The 22,296-nt window shown below is 46.8% G+C and overlaps 1 protein-coding gene across 2 annotated transcripts in view; it reads right to left on the reverse strand.

Moving 5' to 3' along the window:
* Nucleotides 1–22,296, reverse strand: part of ccdc102a (coiled-coil domain containing 102A) — a 43,699-nt gene that overhangs the window by 11,805 nt on the left and 9,598 nt on the right. For both annotated transcript variants that reach the window (XM_079737291.1, XM_079737292.1), the window contains exons 2-7: nucleotides 12,807–13,322; nucleotides 11,665–12,081; nucleotides 8,083–8,315; nucleotides 7,589–7,697; nucleotides 2,837–2,953; nucleotides 1,337–1,546 (exon numbers count right to left, since the gene is read on the reverse strand). In XM_079737291.1, the coding sequence (XP_079593417.1) occupies nucleotides 1,337–1,546; nucleotides 2,837–2,953; nucleotides 7,589–7,697; nucleotides 8,083–8,315; nucleotides 11,665–12,081; nucleotides 12,807–13,172 (1,452 nt within the window). In that variant the 5' untranslated portion in view covers nucleotides 13,173–13,322. The remainder of the gene's footprint in view (nucleotides 1–1,336; nucleotides 1,547–2,836; nucleotides 2,954–7,588; nucleotides 7,698–8,082; nucleotides 8,316–11,664; nucleotides 12,082–12,806; nucleotides 13,323–22,296) is intronic.

A 22,296-nucleotide genomic window follows, 5' to 3' on the forward strand; every position in this document is an offset into this window, starting at 1 on the left:
TGTGCGCACACACTCCAATGGACACACACGCACGATGCACGTGAACAACACAGTGCGTGTCCATCGCCATGGAGCACACGGACACACAAATGCGCCGAAACGTGCAAAACGTGACACTAATAGGGCTATTTGAACAGACTTTGAATCGTCAAACTAATGAATACACAAACTCACACTCACACGCACTAACACACACACACATACAATAAAAACCCACCCACCCAACCACAGACACAAATACACACACTAACACACACACACGCACAAACAATGTGCACATATGTGGAAAAAGCTTCCATGGAGGGAGAAAATCATTTCACAGCTTCTCTCCCCAGATGTTTTACCCCCCAACCCCTCTCCACCTCTCCTCCCCCAACCACACACACACACACACACACCCACACACACGCACAACAGCACATGCCTGCGTGGAGATAAAGTAGTCCCTTGAGGTTGCTTGTGTCTGTCTGTGTGCCTGTGTGCGTGCATGTGTGTGTGTGTGTGTTGCTTCTTTCTACAGCCTTTTGGGTAAAGCTCACACAAATTGACCCAAGAGTCACAGCCACACACAGCCACACACACACACACACATACACACACACACACAAACCATAATTGTCTGATGTGCTTGAGGTGTTTGATAACTTTCATCTATAACCAGCCCAGAAGATAGATAGCAGTAGCACACACAATCACAGACATAGCCGTTAATACACACACGCACACACACACACACACACACACACACACACACACCAAAGCGTTTATACACCCACACACACACAAACTACCCACTTCTACTATACACTACAACATGTGTGTGTGTTGAAGTGGGATGGAGCATCAATAAGTTTGGTAGAAAGGGCGCCCAAGGCCCTGGCTGTGCTTGGGATGAATCTACAATCAATCACATGAGTGTCTAGTGTGTGTGTGTCTAGTGTGTGTGTGTGTGTGTGTGTGTGTGTGTGTGTGTGTGTGTGTGTGTGTGTGTGTGTGTGTGTGCGTGTCTGTGTCTGTGTGTGTATCCAGTGTCTTAAATGCTTGGCATGCTATTCCTTCACCGGCCAGATCAATACTGTAGTTTCAACACCACACAGACGTATCAATCCCTCTTTCTAACAAACCCACACAACACACACACACACACACTCTGCATGTATAATGTGAGACCCACCTCGTCCCTTCGAACAGCTCAACCTAGATGCACGCACACACACACACACACACACGCGCACACACACACACACACACACACACACACACACACACAAAGAAACGCACGCACGCACGCACAATCGCACACACACACTCTGCGTGTGTGGTGCGACCCGCCCACCTTGTTCCTCTCAAACAGCTCCACCTGGATGGCCTTGAGGTCCGTGTCCAGGGCGGAGGCCGCCTGCCGCCTCTTCTTGGCCAGCTGCTCCTCCAGGTCCTCCGTCTGCGCCTTCAGCTTCTTGTTATCCCGCTCCAGAGCCAGCTTCTCCGTCTCCAGACGCTCCCGCCGGCCCCACTCGGCCGCGTTCTCCACCTGCAGGCGCTCCATCTGCATGGGCCGGGCCGGGCGGGTGTGTGGGTGGCAGGTGAGTGTTCAGAGGTGGGTGGGTGTGTGTGTGGTAGGTGAATGTTCAGAGGTGGGTGGGTGTGTGTGTGGTAGGTGAATGTTCAGAGGTGGGTGGGTGTGTGTGTGGTAGGTGAATGTTCAGAGGTGGGTGGGTGTGTGTGTGGTAGGTGAATGATCAGAGGTGGGTGGGTGTGTGTGTGGTAGGTGAATGTTCAGAGGTGGGTGGGTGTGTGTGTGGTAGGTGAATGATCAGAGGTGGGTGGGTGTGTGTGTGGTAGGTGAATGTTCAGAGGTGGGTGGGTGTGTGTGTGGTAGGTGAATGTTCAGAGGTGGGTGGGTGTGTGTGTCGTAGGTGAATGTTCAGAGGTGGGTGGGTGTGTGTGTGGTAGGTGAATGTTCAGAGGTGGGTGGGTGTGTGTGTCGTAGGTGAATGTTCAGAGGTGGGTGGGTGTGTGTGTCGTAGGTGAATGTTCAGAGGTGGGTGGGTGTGTGTGTCGTAGGTGAATGTTCAGAGGTGGGTGGGTGTGTGTGTGGTAGGCGAATGATCAGAGGTGGGTGGGTGTGTGTGTGGTAGGTAAGTGTTCAGAGGTGGGTGGGTGTGTGTGTGGTAGGTGAGTGTTCAGAGGTGGGTGGGTGTGTGTGTGGTAGGTGAATGATCAGAGGTGGGTGGGTGTGTTGGGTGTGGTAGGTGAATGATCAGAGGTGGGTGGGTGTGTTGGGTGTGTGTGGAGTTGGGTCGGGTGAATGTGTGTAGTAGAGTCAGGTAGATGTTCAGAGGTGGGTGGGTGTGTTGGGTGTGTTTGATTGGGTGTATGTTTGAGGGGATGGGTGTATGGGTGTGCGTGTGTGTGTGTGCGTGCGTGCGTGCGTGCGTGCGTGTGTGCGTGTGCGTGTGTGTGTGTGTGTGTGTGTGGGTGTGTGGGTGTGCGTGTGTGTGCGTGCGCGTGCGATGGGGTGAGGTAGATGTGGGTGATTGGATGATAAATGCAGTGGAATTGGGGGGGGGGGGTGTCAAAAGAGTGAAAGTGAGAACCACCTCATGCAGAACTGCTGACACCGTGGTTCCCGTTTAGCTCGCGAGCGGAATGGGTCAGAGAAAGTGCACGGCGCTTAGCGCGTCAAATAATGGCCGGCATTTCAAAATCATTTCACTGTCAAGATTGACAAATCCCCGCCCCCCCCCCCTTTTTGCAGTGCACCTCTTGTCATACTTTGCCCGGGTTAATAGTGAAGTTTCTATCGGCGATCAGCTGAGGGCTGTCGGCGTCTCACCTCAGCCCTCAGATCAGCCAGCTTCTTGTCCATGCTGGTGCGCGCCCCCAGCTCATCCTCCAGGTCCTCTGAGATTCGGCCCAGTTCGTCCTGGTGGAGCTCCTTCAGCAGGTTCAGCTGCAGAGGTGGTGGGGTGGGGTTGGGGTTGGGGGTGGTTGGGTTTGGTTGGGGGTGGTGGTGGTGGTTGGGGGTGGTGGTTGGGTGTGGTTGAGTTCGTTTGGGGATGGGGTGGTGGTTGGTTGGGTGTAGATGTGGTGGTGGTTGGGGCGGTGGATGGTTTGTGTAGTGGTGGTAGTTGGGTTGGGTTTGTGTTGGATTGTGAGGGGAGGAAGGAGAGAGGGGGCAAAAACTCACAATAAGTACACCCAGAAATCAGGTCTTATATGGAGGAGGTGCTGCTTGTGTGTCCCAAATCCATTTAGTTCAAATAAATGCATAGGATGTCTGCATCACAAGGTGGGACGACTGAAAAGCAATCCAATTTTGCCGCATTGTACAATTTGATTTAAAAGATCCAGAGTTCTATATTCTCATCTCTTAATGTGAACTATAAATACATTTGTTCCTGATATAAATGGCAACGGGAGCAGTTTCGCTGGCCCCTTTCACATCAAAAGATACCGCAAACTATCCCACCTACCTCTCCTCCCATCTCTTTCTTTCTGTCCATTCTCCTCCTCCCATCTGGCTGACCTTCATTAAACCTGTTCCATCTTCAAGACACTGACCTCTAAGGTTCCCACTGTTGATCCCATCTCAACCTCTCTCTCTCTATCTCCCTCTCACTCTCTCTTTCTTCATCCAATCACTGCCCCAATGTGGTGGAACAATGCCAACACAACATTTACAAGATCCATACTAATGACTAAAACATGCTTGTTTGTCCATTAATGACTGCGGTGTGTGTGTGTGTTCTTGTGTCCCTACGAGATCTTCACAAGAGACTAAAACGTTATTTGTGTCCGCCAATGATTTACGTGTGTGTGTGCGGGTGTGTGAGCATATGTGTATGTGTGTGCGCATGTGTGTCTACTACCCCAGGGCTTTCAAGTCCTGGATATTTGGTATTACTGGCTCTTATCTCTGAAGGTACATCTGTGAAAAACAAAAGCATTGAGCAAGCAACAGAACCAGGGATAAAAGGAAAAAAAGAAAATAGCTCCACTCTTCATGGTGTGAGTGTGTGAATCCGTGAAGTTCTGTGTGAAAGACGTAGAGGGCAAAATCTGAGGAGAGTGTGGTGATGTATTTCTGATCAGCTTTTTTTAAAACCACCTGTTGTTCAGAAGCCCTACTCCCCTTTGAAGTGCCATCCCTTCAAAAGATGACTTTCAAACCCCTTTCCTCATATACCAGCCATGCAGTCAGCTGGAAAATATTTGACGAGGCCATTTTTATGTTTATTGCCATGCATAATGCCATAATACCACCCCAATCTCAAGTTCTACTCCCTGAAACCCTTTTTGTGTTTGAGTACTATACACTTTGTGAAATCAGACCCTGGAACGCTCTGTACTGACGCAAATGACATTGACCTTGAATCCCAGCGAGTTCTTCTACAATGTGTACCAAAGACACACAGTTCTCAGGAAAGAAAGAGGAAAAGGCTACTTTTTTGTGGGCCCCTAATATAAATATAGATTCACAAGGCTAGGCGCATGCATGGACTCGCTTGCATCCAATTGAAGTGGCCATGCTTGTTGCCACTCGTCTCATCCCACACTTTGCAGAGAGAATAACAATGGGTCAGTCACAATGGGGTTGTTGCCCGTGGGGGATGCCTGACTTTTACAGACAAGGCGTCCGTCCGGAGACCTGAGCAGTCGGCATGTTGGACCCATGGGGGCGGCAGCCTTTATTTAGCTAATCAATGTGGTGTCATTGAATTCTAAGTGGCAGTCAGGGAGAGAGATCAAAGTGAGGCAGAAGCTAATTTATACAAAGCCGGACGGTTGCCAGACAACCAAACAGCCGTCGGCGAGCGTGGAGAAAAAGCAAAGAAATACTTTTTGGATGGAAAAGTAATTTGCGAGAAAATTCTAAAATAGAGGCATCGCGCAGAGGCAGTTCAGCTTATTAATGTGAGCGAGTAACCACTGTCTACAGGTCACATGAGAACAAATTAGACACACTTATTCTCTCCACCGAGTGAATAACTTGCCTTTACAGTGTCCCTGTTTTTTATTTTACTTTACTTTTGTATTTCCTACTGTTGTATTCTCCTCGAATCACTGGTTTATCTTGGCAATAAAGAATTCCTGATTACAAAGAACACCAATAAACGTGGAAAAATGTGTTTGCGCGCCGGAATTAATTGTGACTTGTTACGGTCCCACGGCTATGTTGTGTCTCTGCTGCTCTCGGCGGCACTGAACATTAAGTGGCTGGGCTGTAAGCGACAGAGTGCCTGGCCAGATATACTCCCTTGTGGGAAAGGTAAACCGCAGAAACACTTACACAATGGCTTACATTAATTGCTTGAAGTGGAGCCGACAATGGCACATTCCACTGAAAATACAGCCATTGCAAAACACTTCCAAGAGGAAAAAGCCCAGATTAATTCCGGGAAACGCTTAGAAGAATACAGAAAACATTTTGGGGTTAGCAACAGATCAATGGAGATCAAGATTGGTTTCCAGCGATGCTCTTGGCCTACCGCCAGGATGAAACCCTGCTTCACAAACAGGTGGGTGGGCAAGGACAACACACATCTCAGAAATCGGGCTGTCTGCTGACTCTTCGTACAAAGACACGTGTGGCAGGTTTAATCAAAAACAAGGAAAGATGGAATGAGATGGTCTGTCACTAGTGCCAGAGCAAACGTAGGAGGTGGATAGAGAGGAGAGGGGGCGGGGTCACCCATGACAGACAAGCAAGGAAAGCCAGTACACAAAGCACTCGCCCACAGTATGACAGGTGTCAGTCAAGCACTACCCAGCAGCTCGGCACCATAACAACACGATCCATCCGATAATTAAAGTAGTCATATTTTAAATGTTGAGCCTCCTGTTAAGGCATCTGTTGATGGCAAACCATAATCCCCCTAAATGTGGACGGTGCAAAAACAACAACTGGGCTAAAAACACACAGCTCGTTATCAAAGTTTTTCCTTCAGCGCCTCTGTTTTCTCAAGCAATTACAACTTCATTTAGGTCCTTTAACTGGGGCGCGGGCGCTGCTAATGGGAACTTAGACATCTGTAAAACCTATTTGGACATGATTTGTTATGCAAATTCGAGAACGTCGTAGACGAGAGAATCTGCTCCAGATGGCCTCTTCTTAAATGCTTGTCATGGTGGCTGCTGTTTTCTCTATCTAGGGCTACTGCGACGTGAGAGATCAGAGAAGGTTGTTTTTTGGTGGCTTACCCTACTCAGCCTTTCGACCCTTTTTCCAGACATTGCGTGCAACCTAAAAACACAGCGAACAAGCCCCCCGCCTCCCCCCCACACGCACACACACACACACACACACACACACACACACACACACACACACCGTCCCTCGCGGCTTGTTTAGCCACTGAGCCTGTGACGTTTGTATGGCAACCCTCCACATGAAGTTTAATGGCCGACCAAGCCCGAAAATGAATATGTATCTTCTGTGACATCTTGATTTCTTTGCCGTACACTAAACTCTGTTTATCTTGGCCGTGCCTGGACACAAACTAATCTTCTGAACAGCACGACACAGCTGGAGAAATGTGTGTCTGGCTGCCATTGCTCGAATACTGCAGGTTGATGCACAGCAAATGATATACAGCCAATTGTAAAGGCCCTTGGGAATGTTCAGACAAGAAATGATGGGGAATGTCAGCAGGCCCTCTCACACCTTTATAAATGATCTCTTGGCTTGTGTCTTGTTTCCAAAGATAGCGATGGCCCCATCTAGAGGTGGTGGCAGGAACTGCACTATTTTCAGTTCTAGTACCGTTGGAAACAACGTTCTTTCCTAGAGTAGATTGTTATGTTTGAGGTCATAGTCCAAACACTCATAGACAAACAAGAACGATTACAATGCTGGAAATAGCAAATGGGTATTTGATTAATGAATCTCGGCAGAGTATTGGAATTAATGATCATGTAGGAAGGCTTGTTAAGGCAAATTTATTCGGCAGTGTTGTTGGTTCTCTATATTATCGGAACATGAATAACCGAAACAGTTCCCATGAATAATGTTATACATGGCATTAATAATGAATGTTTTGTGATAAAGTATGAATCCCACAAGCACAACACCATCCACAGTAGGAGCCACACTTGGAATGCATTAACTGCAGCGCATCCAATCTAATGAAACTGCTAAATTCCAATACATTATTTATTGAATGCATTTTTTTTGTTTGTTTGTTGTTGCTTGCAGAATATAATGAATAAAATAAAGAAAAGCGGCAAGAAAAAGTCTAACTTTCTTTCTTACTTGACCTACAGAATGCACCATATTCCAAAAGTCAAACAGCCTTGAAAGAGCTGCATGCAGATCACATTGAAAATCAATATTGTGGACTGTAATATCTACGTTTAACATATCGTCGGTATAGGTGATATATGACTCTGACCAAAATATATTCTTTGTACAAAAGAAAGCATATAAAAATAAGATAAAAATGGATAAAATCCGTCTCTTTATTCACCATGAGTTAATTAACGCTGTTCTGTACTTTTTGACTTGATACCTGTACATCCCATCCGGGATTAATAAAAGACATGTAATATCAGGAATAACCATTGAGAAAATGGGCCTGAGTCTCACCTGTTTCTGGGCCTCCTGCTTGCTCTTGTTCAGCTCCTCGTACTTCAGCTTCCACTGGCTCAGCTCTCCCTCCAGCCGCTGGATGCTCTTGCTCACAGTCAGCTTATCCCTGGGAGAGCGGGCAGCATTAGCATTAGCGTGGTTAAAAACCTCTGGGTGTCTCAAAACGTTTGGCTCGATGACGGTGATGGAATAGATTTATTGCTGACAGTTTCCGTGTGGGTGCCCACAGATGCTTGCCAAGAGTGCATTTTCTACAGGGAATATATGAATGACCTTTCACATCATCTTGTAGTAGCCTTCTGTGACCAAAGAGGTCGCTCTTGAGTCAGATGCGTGTCAGAGCAGATGCTCCTTGGATTGATTTATTGTGAACCTTAAATACCTAAGTGTCAGTCATCATATCGCTTCCCCGGCCTTCCACTTCAATCACCACCTTTCCGTCTGTCTCTCTCACAACGCAATAAACTGACACGGGCACTCCGTCTCCTTACTCTCTCTCCTTCACCAGGACCTTCTGGGATTCGTCCAGGCGTAGCTGCAGAGCGGTCAGCTTTCCGGTGTCCTCCTCTGCGCAGGAGATCTCCTCCCACAGCTGCTGCCTGCTGCGGTCCTGGCGTACCGCCGGCCCCCCCGCTGCCAACGCGACTGGGGTCGACGTGGAAGATGAGGAGGAGGAGCGTGGGTGGTCCCGGGACTCCGACGACGACTCCAATAGTTCAAGGTCCTACAAGAGGAGGAGGAGGGGTACGAAATAAAGGGGAGGGTTATTGTGTATTTTAATCCAATGTTAAAATTCATGCCAAAATGTCATTTTCACAGAATCCATGACTGTGGCTCAACTGCGACCATGCTCCCTACATCCGGGTCAAATATAGTTAATACAGCAGCGTACGAAAGGCCCAATTCGTTAGGCAGACCCTATTCATTAACTAGGTACCTCCATTTTGCAACATTTCAAGCATGCATGGGATAGGTTCTTGGTCAGTGTAGGATATCCCATAAGGTCATATGCATAGTTGACAACCATATCAAAACAGGCATAGTTCACGTTCAATCAAAACAGTCAAAGTAAGCACTGTACAATATTTAGCAGTCACCACTAACGGCCAGCAGAGGGAGTGTGAGTCCCACACATGGCTCAGCTGGCCACATGTGTCTCTACTTGTGTGAGCATGACAGAAAAATGGAGGGAGACAGGAAACGGCCGTAATTTGGCATTCCTTCAGAGACCTCCCCGGCTATTACAAATGAAAAATCAGGGGGAACTTCAAACAGTCCATTCTTTCTGTGTGTGTGTGTGTGTGTGTGTGTGTGTGTGTGTGTGTGTGTGTGTGTGTGTGTGTGTGTGTGTGTGTGTGTGTGTGTGTGTGGGTGTGTGGGTGTATGTGTGTGTGTATGTGAGTGTGTGTGAGTATGTGAGTGTGTACGCAAGTGTGTGTGTGTGTGTGTGTGTGTGTGTGTGTGTGTGTGTGTGTGTGTGTGTGTGTGTGTGTGTGTGTGTGTGTGTGCGTGTGTGTGTGTGTGTGCTTGCGGGTGCGTTACCAAGGAAACCAGGCCGGGGCTGCATGAAGGTCAAGAGTGATGGGCAGTGAAGCTGCTCTGTATTTCAAGGCATTTTGCAGCAACATACTCATTATGAGGTTAACATATTATTTTAAGGACTGTTTATTTGTGTGTTTGTGCGTGTGTGCGCGTCCACTTTGCACACTCTTGCATTCATGCGCCTGCTTTGTGTGTTTACGAGAGCTGCTTGGGTTATTGTGCTCGGGTTTTAAAACACACACTACAGACTACATCCGACTAGCCTTATCGTAGCTCACACTCAAAGGGTTGAGAGAACAGTCTGGCTGGGTTGTCTGTCATTGTCTTAAGGAGGTAAGAGGCTTTATTTCCAAAATCAAGAGCAAATGTTTGCCCAGCCCAATGAAAATCTGGGCTTAGTTAGAAGCAAATACGATATGTATCTTTTTTTTGTACCGTTCCAGGGACAATAGGAAAGGCTGATGGAACAGATGTTGGGCATTACCGTGATATATACGCCCCAAACAAAAGCAAACGGTGTTCTGGCCCGCTTGCACGTCCCTGGTTGACTGTTGTGGTCTGCTACGCGGTAATGCCAGTGTATTCACGCTTTTCTCAAAGCTTTGTTCATGTGTGTGTTACGTCACGTTTGTTGGCCAGGAAGTGAACCTCTCCCAGCACCAGCTAGGCGTGGCAGAACATACACCATCCCGTATCCCAAGAGTCCAGCAGTACACCAGCTCTCAGACACATGTTTCTGTCCTCCCTCACTACTGTCTCAAGCTTGTGGTCTCAATCCCCCTTCAAGGGATTGATAAAGTGTATCGAATCCTATTCACCATGGTGCATGTCTACTTGTCTGCATGTCTAGGAGCTTATTATATCCAGAACAACATATAGCATTGCTATTGTTGCTGTGCCAACAGGACGACGCGATGCAATAGTAATACAGTGGGCATGCAGGTCGGTGTCTTCGCCATGTCTTTCCTCCGGAAACGTTCAGGTTTTACCACGCTAGCTCTTAGCAGTGCTCACATGCTAACAAACACATCTCAGACATATTCTCCTGAGCTAGTGTTCGGGGCGTTTCAGTCGACAGATTTACGTCTACGGCACCGCGTTAGGCCCTGTTATGAATCCTGTTTCGACCAAAAATTGGATTTCAACGAGATTTATGCCAGTTTGACAGAACTTTAATCCTATAGGTTGCGGTGCTGTCAGCCAGGCACCATGATGAACCGCACGGGGGATGTTTTACGAGAAGAGACGAGATCAGCGATTTATTAAACAATCTGTGTATTAGTTCTGCGTGCAGTAATACTTCTCCCACAGTCCTGAGGAAGGCTTCATCTGCTGTTGGAGAACTGGGTTCATGAAACAGACACTGGCAGTTGGCCATCGATTTACTATTCGTTTAGCAGAGGCTGTTGTCCGACTTACAATGAAGCCACTCCGTTTTAAAACGTGACATTCATACCATTAACAAGCAGGTAGGGGTGCCCTATAGGTAGACTGCAGACTTTTGGGGATTGAAACCAGAACATTAGTTTTGGATAACGACCACTCGACTACCCTGTCTTCTATACATTCTTCACCTAATGAATCCATCCTCCCCACACTGCACATGGGGGAAAGTTACCGAAGCACAAAAGGTAGTTATTCTGACTGCTGGAGAACAGGGGTGTAGTATCCTTGTTTCTCTGTTAGTAGGTCTGGCAAAAACAGCTTGATAGAGACTAAGTACCACTGCATCTCAGCTCCCCTAGGGGTACATTGTGTGTGTGTGTGTGTGTGTGTGTGTGTGTGTGTGTGTGTGTGTGTGTGTGTGTGTGTGTGTGTGTGTGTGTGTGTGTGTGTGTGTGTGTGTGTGTGTGTGTGTGTGTGAGAGAGAGGGGGACATGGGGAATTCTATTTCTGGCACTTGCCAGGTGCCAACTGAACCAGAGGCTGTGTGAGTGTGTAGATAGATAGAAAGGTGTGAAAATACACAAAGCATGCATTGCCGCTCACTACACAAACACACACACACAATGAATTCAGTCCTTTGGGTTGTCCCTTGGCCTGCTTTCAACAGTGCCTGGAGATACCATCCAAAATGCATGTGTTCATGTAGTTTCTTAAGTTCACAGTGAATATGAGGTAACATTACGTGTTACTTCACATTCACACATGTGTTTCATTCTTTCAGAAAGATCTTAATGGTACACAAAACCCATATTTATATATTTTTACATTTACTATACTATACATTTAATCCATTTATCTATATATTTTTAGCCAGGTTCCTGCGAAGAGAGCTCTTTTAAAATACCAAAACTGATTATTTCTTTATAACGAGATACGCCTTCCTTCGTCAGCCAATCAGTGCTTCGGAACATTCGTCAACCCATCAGTGCTTCGGAACATTCTCCCGCCTCATTGTGAACCGCTAACCCCCATTAACCAAACACTTTAGCCCGGAAGCTATTTAACAAGAAGCTCTTCCCTTGAGCTACAGGAGCCGCAGCGTCCCGGCGACCACGCCCTGCGCCGCTCTTCACCGCGGGACCCACCTTGGCCGCGCTCAGGTTCTCCGCGTCCACGTCCCTCACGGGCTCCGGCTCCGGGGACCTCGGCGGGCCCTCCTTCCCGTCGGCGAGGCTCTGAGCGGAGACGGACGAGGAGCAGGAGCGGGCGGCCGGGGAGGAGGGCTGCGACGACGAGGCGGCGCGGGCCGGGGCGCGGGACGGCGAGGAGGAGGCGGGCGAGGAGGCGGCGGGCGGTTGCGAAGGAGAAGGAGGAGTCGGGAGAGGGGAGGAGGAGGAGACGGGGTCTTCGCGGAGGCGGAGGGCCTCCTGGCGCAGGACCTCGTTGTCGGTGGCCAGCTCCTGGCGTTCGCGCCGCGCGCCGCTCAGCTCCTTAGTCAGGGCGTCCAGCCGCTGGCGCAGCTGACGCACCTCGTCACGGGCCCGGTTGCGCTCGGCTCGCACCTGCCCACAACACAGCACGCTGGGGGTTAGCTTTTGCTAAGCTAACGTTGATAGGGAAGCAACACTGTTGATAAATCACTTACATTCCACCCCAGAGAGCAAAATCTACAACACAGTTGCTAACCAATCCAGATTTTTGCCCTCTGGGGTGGAATGTAAGTGATTTATAAAAGCAATATGTTTGAGGTGGTGGTTTACTTTTTATACACGGTCAGGATACTATGAAAGGCCTGAATCTGCACCAGTTTTGTATATCACTACCATGTGTGTAATAAAATCAACTGAACTACCACTTCAACTAATATGTACCTCAGTGTTTAAAACTGTAAAAACAATAAAAATAATAGAAGGCTATAAAAATGCAAGAAAAACTGCTTACGAGTCATTTCGATACACACCCGAAAGTGCAAAAGGTACGCATCACCGAAAAGTACACTTAAAACCACTGGGCTGAACTGGCAACCATTTAAACCCAAACACAGGATCAGGCTACGGTGTGTGTCTTAGGTAATGGAGAGCGCCGCTATTGAAGCCTGGGTTGGGAAAAAAATGTAGATTTGGGCGTATGTGTGTGGGTGTGTGTTAGTTTAAGTCATTACGGTTCAGCCGCCCCATCCCTTAACGACTGCCAAGAAATCCCCCTGTGTGCGGACCGGTCCAGCTCTCTATCCACTCGAGCTACATCCACCAGAGCACCACACACTCTGCTCCATCCACATCCCCACCTTGCTCCACTTCTCCCTCCAGTTGGCCGTGCAGTCCGACCACCAGCGCATGGTCTTCTCCATCTGGGCGGCCCGCGCTCGCGCCTCCTCCAGCTCCCGCAGTCTCAGCTCCTCGCGGCTCTCCCAGTCGGCCCCCGCCAGGTCCCCCATGGGCCCTAGGGAGCCCAGGCTGAGCCCCCCGAAGCCCGGGGACAGCAGCAGCGGCGGGCTGGAGCTGGGCGTGCCCCCGGTGGGGCTGGGGGTGTGCGCCAGGCTGTCGGGCGAGCGGACCCCTCGGTCGGGCCCCAGGCCCAGGCCGCACAGGAGCCCTGCGCTGACCGACTTACCGCTCTCTGACAGGTGGTGGGGGCTGGGTGTGTGGTTCATGATGAGGGGAAGGGCACACTGACCAGGGGGGGGGAGGGGAGGGTGGGGGGGTGAGGGGCCGTGTTCAGCAGGAAGGAGGGGGGAGGAGGAGAGGAGGAGAGGGGGCTGTCCTTAATTCAGGGGAGCATCTTCAGTCTCGCTCACAAACACCTGAAGAAAAACAGAGAACATAGAGCGAGTTAACTCAAGTCATCCAAGTGAGAGCGTGGGGCAAGTGATCACTGAGGGTAGACATGACATGACGCACGAAAGGCTGCGTTGTCTGTTCTTGGTTAAGCGGAGGAAATTCAATAGAACACAAAGAGATGAACCAACCAGAATAAATTACAACACACAAACAGGTAACTGGGCCCAGACATTTGAGGAATTTCAGTTGAAGCTGTTCACACAATGCAAGCTGGGTCTCTATCTCTCTAAGACATGCAACATCTAGGAGCAGTGATAGACCAGGAAGGTCAGTACTAGATAGCATGTTCCCTAGTTTATTTCAACAACTTATAGCAACAGAAGCAGTATTGGCGGAAGCCTGGAGCAGCAGCTGGAATGTGATCATGTACAGGATTGTGGGAAGCCTGAAGCATTGCTCAGACAAGTCCGTACTAAAAACACAGTCCAAATCGTTATTTATTCTCCTCAGTTCCCCTGATTGTTCGCTTTCATTGGCAGGGTTCTCTTTTTTTAATTCCAAGTTAAACTAGATACGGCTTCCTTTGTCGACCAATCAGTGTTTCCGACCGCAATAAAAGCAAATCATTAAGCCTCAGGGCGATCTGCTTACCCCCAAAAATCCAAAGCTTTCTGTTCGGTAGGGCCCCACAAATAAACAGACGCAACACATGTAAGCCAATCTTCCCAGAACAATGTCAAGACTTCAGACAGTGGGTTTGCAGCAGACAGACAGCTCTGGTGGGCGGGACTGCGGATGGGGAAAGGCGATTACCACCCCAGTGTTTCCTGAATCGGAGAGAGATGTCCTTCGGGTAAGGAAACGTGTCTCCTTTCCTGTGTTCTCCTGATAGTCTTTTTTTCAACGTGGCCTAGATCTTCGGGACCGTCTTCCTGTTATCTCATTAGTCACGAGCCCCGTTTCCTCCCCTGTCCCTCTCAACACGCGCCTTCCCTCTCTAGCCATTCTCTCCCATTCTCCCCATCTGGTATTCCTCATGATATCCCGACTCTCTTGCATATTCTATTTTTTCTCTCGTCCTGTAAGAGTTACACCGTTGGTGTAACCCCTACACAACAAATAATATCCTACGGGGGATTAATAAAGTATCCATCCATCTAACAATTAAATTACAAGTTAACTTAACTTAAATAAACTAGCTTAAAAGGTTTATTAAGTTCAATTTAAATTCTGGGCTATAACATGTGTCTCTCTCTCCTCCTCTTTCTCCTCTCAGAACTCATCTGATGCCCAGTAACCTAAACAGCACTTGAATGTCTTTGGTTCTGTAACATTCGGTCTAAAAGACTGTGAATATATACAATTTAAATCAACAACATTTCCCCCCAAATACAATTTTTGGGGGGAATATGATTTATTTTGTCGGTTTAATTCAAATCAGTTCATTTTCACCTCCCTAAGTAGTCCCCCATTCCGTCCCCGGCTTCTCCTTCCTCTCGGGCCATGTAGAGGATGTAGAGGAAGTTCAGGAATGTCACTCCATCCTCCCATTTAGGAAGAAAAACGGTGAGCAGAACTGTACCGTGAGGAAGGGAAAAGCTCACAAAGAGGTTGTGTGTTGAGACGGAGCGAAGGAACACAAATTTAGGTCGCAGTTCAACTGCATGGAAGCCATCCTAGAACTACACTCTAAGATGCAAAACTTCGGTCACCCGTGTTTAATCATTGTATCAATTCCCCCTAATACAACACAAGGTATGCCGGTTCACCCCGCCCTGTCTGAGTCTCTTGACTTTGGTCGTTATTTAAGGCCCCGGCTACGAGGCTAAACCTTGAAATACCCTATAAAATCGTCCAGAAATCCAGCTTTAATATGCTGTAGGCTTAGTTCTCATATGTCATGTGCACAGACGTGGAAAGTAAGGTTAAAGACAACAAAGAAGCCTGTATTCACTTAATATCTGAAGTGGATACTAATACAAAAAAAATAAACGCTAGGTAGCTACTACGGAATATTTGAATATTGCATATATTTCAACAAAACCGTAGCGATTTGGTGGGAACAAGTCCTCTGTGTCGTCGGTTCAAAGCACATCTGTGATATACAGCCCTGCAGTATCCTATGGGGGGGTCGTTATTTCAGAGAGCTACCATAATTTTTTCACCGATAAGCAACATAAATATGGAGAGGGGTGAATATGGGGTGAAAAGGAGATGGAGGAAATATAAGAGGAGGCACATATTGAAATATAGAGCAAAAAAGGGAAAAGAAAGTGGGGAGGGTGCTGTGAAGAGAAACAGAAGCAGGACTATGGTTCCACTTAGCAGCATAACTGGAGCCTTTACCGGACTCAGACCAAAAGGTTAGGGTGAAATGGAGCTTCGAGGTGGGGTAAGTCGACATGGGTAGGTGATGGTTTATGTATGGCTGGCTTCATCCCAACAAACCTCTTTTTGTTCAGTTTGCTGGAATCCAAGAGCCTAAAATGAGGCAGAAACGGACTACAAAAAGAGTCCGGGTTCATCCCACATCCAGCCAAATGCATTTACATTTACACGGTACTCCGAAAATTGAATATCCAAACCAAAAATGGAAAGTCCCAAAACCTGTGATGGTGTGGACTATTCCAAATGGATCTGTCATGGGTCTGATGCCTGACTTGTAGCTCACGACACACTCACGCACATGCAAACACACACCACAATCATGGTGGGTCATAGAGGAAAGAAACCTGGACTAAAGAGAGAACAGACAATGATTATAGCTCTTAAGGACTGGTGGTGGGTATGGGGAAACGATGGGGACTCGGGGAAGCTGTTACACTCCGAGCAATATGTTTTTGTCTGTTGGCCGAGTGAGTGGGTGGGACGGCAGAAAGGAAAATAAGATCTATCACTGCGCGGAACACAATTACAGCGAAGATGACGGCGTCATGAATGGCCGAGCCCAAAAATAATTCTGGAAATGAAAGGGGAAAAACAGGATATTGTTACATTTTGATCAATCTCCTTCTCAAACGAGTTCCATCTGTAAGTATGCTTGTGTGTGTGTGTGGTGAGGAAAGAGACACACACCAACACACACACCGTACTGTCAACAACACGCCACCTCTAACAGGATTGCACTTCAATTCAAGATCCTTCAAATCGGGACAACTTTCTTCAGTTTCATCTTCAGTCTCTATGGAAACTGGCAAGTTAACATACATATTTGACTAGAATTGTGAGATTAACATCTAGCACTAGAAAAATAACTGTTTGATCCTTGGAAACGGGCTCTGACGTTGTCTTGCTGTGTTATTCCCATGTGCATGCCCAGATAGCCTTTATGTCAACTGCTTTTCAGAGCACATGAAGTTTAAGAGAAACAGAAGGTGTGTGTGTTCTAACTGTAGAGTGAACCGTTTAGCTCAATCCTAGCCTTGAGTGTTAACTGAAAATGCAAATGCTTAAAACCACTCTTATCTGCGTTCTCTCGTTGTCAAATTGGCAAATACAATTATGGTATGACTGTCACTTTGTTCCTATTGAAGTTTGTACACCCTAAATGATCCAACTTAAGAGAAAATAAATGAGAGTTCTAATTAAGTCGGGTCATTAAATGTCAAAAGAGAATCAGGAAGTGCATACAATGATTATGTGTTAGAAATGGAAGACATGCATTACCTACTAAGTCGTGCAACATGTTTTACATTTGAAATATGTACAATATGGCAGATACAACGCAACAAATCTAAATGGCTTGTATGTTGGCCCATGTGTTGGAAAAATCTAAATGAATAAATATCAACCAATCAATGATGCCATTTGCTCACAGACTTTGCTTTAGGCACACAACAAATTATTGCCAATCCATGGCTTGAGATTCTCAAAAAATCCCAATAGACTAAACATTATAAGTATAGTCACTAAAATGATTGTTACAGCCTTCGTTGACTTTGAGGAGATGAAAAAGTTACATGCCAAGAATTCATCGCTTGCGGTTGGAAACCATTCAGCCAATTCATCATTTGCACGCATCTTCCCAGAGTTAGAGATTAAACATCAATCTAGAGGACAATTTGTACAACAGCACTGGGTGGTGGAGGGATGGATGTAGCCAGCCAGTGATGTAATGTAATAGCCAGCTAATGTCTTATTGTACCAGGCAGTTGGCTAATCAAAGACATGGCATTTAAATGAGTGGTGAATAAAAGCCAATATGAAATCTGGAGGACTTGCTTGCAATAACTGCAAACTTAGGGAGGGAAGTTGGAAAATGTAAGCTTCTACATAAAACCACTGTTTATTCTTGAATTAACAGGCAATGGCATGGACTGTAGAATGTGTTAACTATCTGCCACATATAATAGGGCTTTTATAGCCAACAAAATAATCCAAGTTTTTGTTGGCTATGCTCTACCATACTCAGAGTAGAGTTGTGGTGCTTTAAAAGTCAACGTGAATACTTTACTTTGACACATCTCGCATAAGAAACACTCAAACGAGTCTGTTTCAAACATAGCAATGTCTCTCCATTATGTAAAATAATTTCACAATTAATTACAAAACAAACGAGCAGAAAAACATTAATATCAATATAATATTAATAACTAAAATTGCCATGCTCCTATGCTTCCAAAATGGCGGTGGTAGTTGCGGTGAGGTGTCACGATGTACAGGTCCTACAGGACTTTAATGAAACATAAGTTACAGCTATGATGTACAGCTCTGCAAAGGTGTGTTTACTCCCAGTGTTGCATGGGATTATTGTTCCAACACTAAATAGTGTAAAGTTTTAATGCATAAAAAGTCTTTCTGGCACCTGCCTTTTCAAATTTTTGAGAGTTTGTCCTGCTGCAGAAAATTGTTGAGAATGACTATTTAGTCACACTACGCGCACACGTGCACAAATAAATGGAGCACAGCATGCAACGGACCAAAAAACAAACAAGACAACTGCACAGAAACACGTTGGCTCACTGGGGAAACCACACAGAAAGTCCAAGACAGGAACGCTGAGCGAACAGGACGGGCCGGCAGACCGAAAGACAAATGACTTAACGCATAACATGCAGACCTCAATGAATCACAACTGATCAAAACAGAACCCGCCGCTCAGACAGGCCTGGGGGGAAATACCAAGGCCAAGATGTGACTTCATGAGTGTTTGAAGAGCGCCTATTCAGCGGCGATAATGAAGAGCAGCAGCGATCCGTAACCACGTAGTGATGCATAGCGATGGTCATCAGGGACGCTGCGAAGCCCAAAGACATCCTTCAAGATCAGAAACACGGTCTGAGCGCATCATGTTGCTATGCTTGTTAGGTCCCATTTCAAACCGTAGGGTCAAGCCACTTCAAACTGCAGAGATCATTCACAAGTGTGTGCACGTATGTTCGAGCGCATGTAAAAATGTTCTTACAAGGTAGAACTGCAATATTCATCGGAAACTATACGGTACACCGAGGCCTCGAACGTGGACGACTTGAGAGATAGCCTGAAGCGCCAGTTATTTTCACACAGACAGCAAATGTTTGCTGATCCAGCCAGACGTGAGAGGGTGTGTGTTACACACACACACACTAACACGTGTCACACACTTTGTAGCTCCTCCAGCCCATCTGGCACAATCACAAAGAAATAGCTTATTAGGGCGCGCTGCTGACAGAGCGAGAGGGAGAGAGAGGGAGAGGGTGTGACACAAATATTTATAAAGAAAATTGAAAGAATTCCATGATATTACAATGTCATTTGCATTGTGCCTTTACAGATAATCCCAGCTAAACAATCACCAGGAGTCTGTGTTATTTTCTCAAAATGTACCTTTAGGGTTCCCTTACTTTGATCACATCCTCATAATTTTTTTCAGATGAACCATCATCTTGCTAGATTCACAACTATGAACCAAAGATCAAAGTCAGATTTCATCAACTCGGTATCAGCTTAGAATTGGTCTCAACAGTAAAAACTGATTCAGTTCTGAGAGACACCAATAAGGATACCTGGCTGTACTTGGCTGATAGTTGACTCCTGAATGACATTGTGTGTGTGTGTGTGTGTGTGTGTGTGTGTGTGTGTGTGTGTGTGTGTGTGTGTGTGTGTGTGTGTGTGTGTGTGTGTGTGTGTGTGTGTGTGTGTGTGTGTGTGTGTGTGTGTGTGTGTGTGTGTGTGTGTGTGTGTGCGCGTGTGTGTCTGACAGCAGATGGTAAAGGGGGAGAGGTTCCAATGACAGCTTCTGCCCCACTGGTTGTAAACTCATGCAGGCATAAGACACATATGATTTACAGCCAAGAGACCACCTGCCCCATGCCAACCACAACAATAAACCACTGAACTTCTCAGCCAGCGAGCACTCCATGTATGAAAGAAGAGAGAGAGAGAGAGAACTTTGATGAACATAGACTCCTAACTCTCTCATGATGAGAGAGAGAGAGCATGATAGTGACCAACAGTTACAAAAACAGACAGAGAGAGCGAGAGCGAGAGAGAGAGAGAGTGAGAGAAAGAGACATAGTCATGGGATAGAGAGCCTGTGTACATGGGGTTGGGGCCTGGAGATTTAAGCACATCGGATCTGTCCATTTAGCTTATGTTCATTTAGCTTTTGCTCGGGGAAGAAGGATTGCTCCTTCTTCCCCGAACAATTTTCCAACACTTGCTCTACAGATAAGAAAATAGATCTTTAGCCTATTAATTATGAGTCATGTAATTGGATGATTTGATATGTATTATGCCCGTGTGCACGTGTGTGTGCACATTTGTGTGTGTGTGTGTGTGTGATCTGAAATGTGAAATGCTGTTTTAAACATTATCAACGTTGCATTGGTTGGGAAAAACACATTATTTTTTATTTCCGTTGCTTTCAGGGGATTGTGAAATGGTGGAAAGCTAAACACCACTTCAAGCGCAATGTTGTTCGTTTCGATGTTCAGCCTGTGATAGACGATATCTGAGTCTACTCTGTACCAAATTATTTAGCATTTGTGAGATCTCGTGATGATGAGGCCTTCTCAGCGGATTACAGCTGTTTTATCTCAAATCACTGGGTCTGTTCAATAAGCCAGTTCCAAATGCAGATCCATGTCAAAACGTTTGGACCCAAACCAAGCAAAACTCGTGTGAACACATTAATCACAAATTTATTCTCAAGATTTTGTCCCAAAAGTTTTGAACAAATTGTTTGTGAGGGCAAATCCCACCACGAACATCTCTTTTCCTGTTGCCCCTCTCGCTGCAGTCTTCCTTCCCCTCAACCAGCCTAGTTAACGATGCCTCCGGGTGGGTAATGAAGACACCGATGGCCCATCGATTGGCTGATCTCCTGGCTGATGGATGGCATTCCCGTCTGGCCGAGCGAGGTCGGGGAGTGTGCACGGCACGAGTCGGGACGGGAATGAAAGAAGCAGCTTTATGTGCTTCTGTAGAAGCTGTGGTTCTCCTTTCACCTTTGGGAGGAGAACCAAAATAGAAACGAGAGAATAAAATAAGTTCCTGAGGGTCTTGAATAAGTAGGACTTGCAGAGTTCAATTTGGAGCCACATGACTTTGATGTGGATTACGATATTGTCATGACTGTTAGAATAAGAGTCCCTGATGAAACGTGAAAGCTACTCAAAGAAAGAGGGCAGAGCTGGAAAGAGCTGAAGTGTATTCAAGCTTTCGGAGGAAGGAAGCCTTGTGTTTACGGACAGCTTATGGGCATCCACAGCACCAATATTTGCCATGCAGTATTTGTTCACACTCCAGCATGCAATGACTTGTCCACTGTAAGAATGAAGGTATTTTTGATGGACATTGGCCTTCACCAATTCCCCAAGAGCGTCAAATGCTCTAAATAGCATGTTGACATAGAGCTGACAGCAGCCTGGGGGCGGAATAGCCCACAGGCCTATATTTACACCCAGTCAATCCAAGGCATTAGGTATGCTATACATCACATGAAGACACTTCACTGTACTAACACACCTACGAAGGAACACGCCACTGCAGAGTCGACATGGTTATCTGATTGTGTTTCAGCTTGAAAGAGAGAAGTTTACAACTATATTTGAGCTCCAGTTTCCAAGGTTTACTTTAGGGTGAAGCAACAGTGCATAGTTTACGTGTCCAGAATACCACCATCCATGGTCATGTTTATTTTAACCATCAACAGCAAGTTACCGCTTGCTGTTGATGGTTTTGGGAGATAACAAATTGTGTCATTTCACATTTCTTAGTACAGCTTGAAATCCCAATCCGATTCACACCATGTATCACACGTATAGGATGTGGGGGGTGTTTTTTTTTTGGGGGGGGGGGGTTTGGAAGGACTGTCGGGCAAGCCCTCTCCCTAGCGACATGTGACACTTTGTCTCGAAGTCGGCTGGTGCTTATGTCTTCCAGCTTTTGTTTGTTTTCATTTTGAAGCCCACCCTTCTGCTGATTTCACTCGTCCCGGTCTCTCCCATTCATCCTCGCAACCCATTCTCCATCCTTGTGTCATCAGAGGGCGCAATAAAGAGCAGCAACCCCCACACAGACGTGCAGGCCCACGGGGCAATAAAACTCTTAGAACAGAACATCTGTCCCCGCCGACCCGCTGGTATGTAGGTCACCCTCATGACTTGTGTTGCACTTTGAAACTCCTGTTCATACACCACCGCAAAACCATCAGCACAGACCCAACGACGTACGCCGACCATCCGATGTCTGCACTATGCACCCTGGTCTACGCACAAGTCAGGGGTTGGTCCTCATAAGTGTAGCGACCAACACACACACACACACACGTTTTTCCTTGTGCTTGTTGCTGCAACGGTCTGCTCGTCTGACTCATGACCCAATGTGAAGGAGCGAGAAAAGGGAGGATGTAAGGGGTCAATAATCGGCGCTTGCACACTCAAATATACACAAAAACACACATGCACACAGTCTGCGAGTGAAAGCCGGCAGATGCGCCCGCCTGCCTGAAAGTCTGAAAAGGCGACAGAATGTTTTGTTTGCGGTGTAGATTTATGTGGATGCGAACATGGGGAG

Source organism: Pollachius pollachius (genome assembly GCF_949987615.1).
Source record: "Pollachius pollachius genome assembly, chromosome: 5".
Taxonomy (NCBI): domain Eukaryota; kingdom Metazoa; phylum Chordata; class Actinopteri; order Gadiformes; family Gadidae; genus Pollachius; species Pollachius pollachius.